This window comes from Scardinius erythrophthalmus, assembly GCF_964197995.2.
Source record: "Scardinius erythrophthalmus genome assembly, chromosome: 24".
Classification (NCBI taxonomy): domain Eukaryota; kingdom Metazoa; phylum Chordata; class Actinopteri; order Cypriniformes; family Leuciscidae; genus Scardinius; species Scardinius erythrophthalmus.
The window spans coordinates 11,494,266-11,497,869 of record NC_138244.1 but is presented as its reverse complement, the minus strand read 5'-3'; the positions used below and the strand labels follow the sequence as shown (position 1 = coordinate 11,497,869).

The 3,604-nt window shown below is 37.5% G+C and overlaps 1 protein-coding gene across 1 annotated transcript; it reads right to left on the bottom strand.

The window, feature by feature from the left end:
- Nucleotides 1–405: 405 nt before the first annotated feature.
- Nucleotides 406–3,543, bottom strand: LOC308684332 (olfactomedin-4). The gene is made up of 6 exons (XM_081355488.1): nucleotides 3,399–3,543; nucleotides 3,178–3,300; nucleotides 2,841–3,059; nucleotides 2,475–2,628; nucleotides 1,350–2,378; nucleotides 406–769 (listed from the first exon to the last, which is right to left on the bottom strand). Exons 1-5 carry the CDS (start codon nucleotides 3,453–3,455, stop codon nucleotides 1,549–1,551), a joined length of 1,383 nt encoding a protein of 460 aa, XP_081211614.1. The 5' UTR covers nucleotides 3,456–3,543; the 3' UTR covers nucleotides 406–769; nucleotides 1,350–1,548.
- Between the last annotated feature and the right edge of the window lie 61 nt (nucleotides 3,544–3,604).

The following is a 3,604-nucleotide window of genomic DNA, read 5'->3' as shown; positions in this document are numbered from 1 at the left end:
GATCAGGTCTTTTAGTTATTTTCTCGCAGCCTGACTTGTATCGACTCCCAAGAAACACACACACACACACACACACACACACACACACACACACACACACACATACACACACACACACACACACACACACACACACACACACACACACACACACACACACACACACACACACACACACACACACACACACACACACACACACACACACACACACACACACATTAGTATATATAAATAGTTCTAAGTTGCTTTTATGGAAACCTATTTCTGCCACATACGAAAAAAGATGGTAAGTCATAATTATTAGAGAAAAAAAAAAAAGTCTTTTATGCCATCATAAACTTTTTGTCATAATTGTTCTTGTCATAATTTGTCTGCAGTAGTAATCCAGCGCACACATTTTATAAACTTTGCTGTAATTTATTTCAAGAAACAAAATTTGCGATACATTTGTGAATTTCTTCACCTCACATGCATGACAAAGCTAAGCATTTAAAGCTGCATTTCAATTAACATACTTCTCTACAGTACATTTACATACTTCATTGGTGATGGGAATGTATATACTTTTTAATGTATAATATAAGACACTAGCAATTGTACATAATACAATATTTACTGAAATTTCCAGTCACACTTTATATTAGGTGTTAACCGCTATGTACTTTCATAAAAAATAGTACAATGCACTTGTATATTCAGTGCCTTGCATTAGCATTTAAAGGAACACTCCACCGTTTTTTGAAATAGGGCTTATTCACCTTCTTTCCTACATTTAGATAGGTGGGCAAATACATTTTTGTCTCAGTGCATGCATTGTTTTAGTTTGACAGGGTCGGCGCTAGCTTAGCTTAGTATTATGAATGGAATCCTTTGTTGCCAGCTAGCATGTCCTGAGTAAAAGAGAAAAAAAAAACACCTAATTACTTCTTGTGGCCTGCGTATTCACAACAAGTACAAATAGTGATGCAGATTAACACTAGGTGATTTCCTATGCAGATATTGACTTGGGACTATATTAGGGGGAAGCACAGGCGAAGCACTGCAACTTTGGCGCAGAGATATCACGCCCAAGTAGCAGTGCTTCGCTTGTGCTTCCCCCTAATATAGTCCTTAATATATAAGTCAATATCTGCCTAGGAAATCGCCTAGTGTTAATCTGCATCGCTATTTGTACTCATTGTGAATACGCAGGCCACAAGAAATAATTAGGTTTTTTTTTTTTTCTCTTTTACTCAGGACATGCTAGCTGGCAACAAAGGATTCCATTCATTATACTAAGCTAAGCTAGCGCCGACCCTGTCAAACTAAAACAATGCATGCACTGAGACAAAAATGTATTTGCCCACCTATCTAAATCTAGGAAAGAAGGTGAATAAGCCCTATTTCAAAAAACGGTGGTGTTCCTTTAACTGAATTATCTTAACCCTGCAAATACACACTTAAAAAACTATTTGCAATGTACTATTTCTAATCTTGCATACTATTTAGTACAGACAGTAAGTGAAATGGGATGCAGCTATAGTCATGTCTCAAATAATTGGAGACTTACTGAAAGATGAGCTCGTAAGTTAGAATGTAGGCATCACTGTAAACATACAGCAGATGATCTCTGGGGTCATAGTTTAGAAACTGAATATTAGTCTGCATCTTCTTAATATTAATTTTCAAATCAAAGCGCTCTTCTTTTGTCTTGGTGTCATAAGAGTAAAAGATCTCTTCAGTTTCTTTATCTAGGTAACGAGTAGCATAAAGCACACCGCACACCATGAAGGTGTTTGTGGCAGTCCTTTTGTGAAGAGAAGTGGACCATGTTTGGTTCAAAACAGGAGGGTTACTGGTCTCAACTTTACTGATCATCACATTTCCAAAGTTGCTTGTGGTTGCGTATATAACATAAACACCTGATTCATCTGTGGCAAAATCCATATCTGTATAGGCGTATGTTGTGCCGAGGTGTGCGAAAGGAAACTTGCTGTTGAAACCTGCATCATTAGGTAAAGCAACAGTACTGACAGAACGAGTCGTCATGTTGAACTGACAGACGGAGTATGTGTAGTAACAGTTATAATAGAGCGCATTGCCGTACATGACCATGTTTGGCCCCTGAATTGTGTTTGTTGTGGGGTTGGAGCTTGATATATAGGTATCTGTTGGTCCTATACCTAATAAAAGAGTACTCAAGGTACTGTACTGGCGGATAAAGTAGCCATATACATTACTAGTTGACAGCACCACCAGCCAGTACTTGTTCTCGTCTCCTGGAGCCGGCTTTGCATCTCGACCCCAAGCACCATAAGTATAGGAGGTGCTGTAGACCGTGAGGGAATACGTTCTAGGTCCCGCCACACTGACCATACGGCCCAGACCACAGCGGGCTACAAAGAGAAACAGAAACGTAAGACTGTGCTGTGGTTAATAATGAAAAAGCACAGAAAGCTTGAGTTAAATGATTATTGGGGTCTTTAGCAAACCTGGGGGAACTGTAGGAGGTGCTGCTGTAGCATCGAGCTCTTCTTTACACTGTTCCAGGTTCCTCTTAACGCGCTGGTTCTCTCTATTTGTCTTTATCACCTGCATGTTGTCAAACTTCTCCAGTTCCGCCATTGCGTTTTTCATATCATCAAGCTTTAAGAAAATATCACATATTTTTGTTTAAAAAAAATTAACCTGTATATCTGTTGTTTTAAGACAACAGATGTGCCTATTAAAACTTGGATATATATTTTTTTTTTTTGTAAAAATGAATTATTACAGAAACATAAAAGAACCAAATAAATAAATATTAGAAAATAATAATAATAATGACAAAGCACTTTTTTTTTTGTACAGCAACTCACCTGAGCTGTAGTCTGTACACTGAGATGCTGGTAATTTTGGGTGGTCCTGTTGAGTTTGTCGAGGAGGTCCTGAATCTCGGCGATCTCTAACTCAATGATGCGTAGAGAAACGGCTCCATATAGATTCCCGTCATCCTCCTTTTCTAGCACGACCACGTTTTCCTCCAGCTGCTTGATGCGTTGTTGTAGACCCAGCACAAGTACGTCTAAGTCTGTCATCTGCAGATTTTTACATTAACACTATTCATTTGAATTTTATTTAATTTACTTATTTAAAATAAGTTTGAACAACAGATGAAATGAGAGAAAAAAATATACTTTTAAATAAAAGTACTACCTTTTCTGAAGTGATGGTCCCAATGCATTGTAAGGAAGTGGTTTCTACGTTCTTGAGTTTTTTCTCAGGGAAAACGGGATCTGAATTTTTTAGATCGCACACACAGTCCTTCCCTATCACTGACTGTGATGACCAGATGACAGTAAATTAAATTATATAAAACAAGCAGAAACACATATTTTTGAATTTTATAATCATGTAGGAATATATTTCTTTCTTACCTGAGTGAAAGTTAGAGGAATGAGGGTCAACAAAATTAATATATTAGACTGACTCATGTCTGAAGGTAGAAAGTGGACCCTATAATAAACAGTGTTTGGTGGCAGCAGCAGAGTTTTAAAGCCATAGCATTATGGTGAAATAACTGATAAAAAAAATGAGAGATACTTTTTTATTTCTGTGGGTGGAACAGTTTGTTGCAATCTTC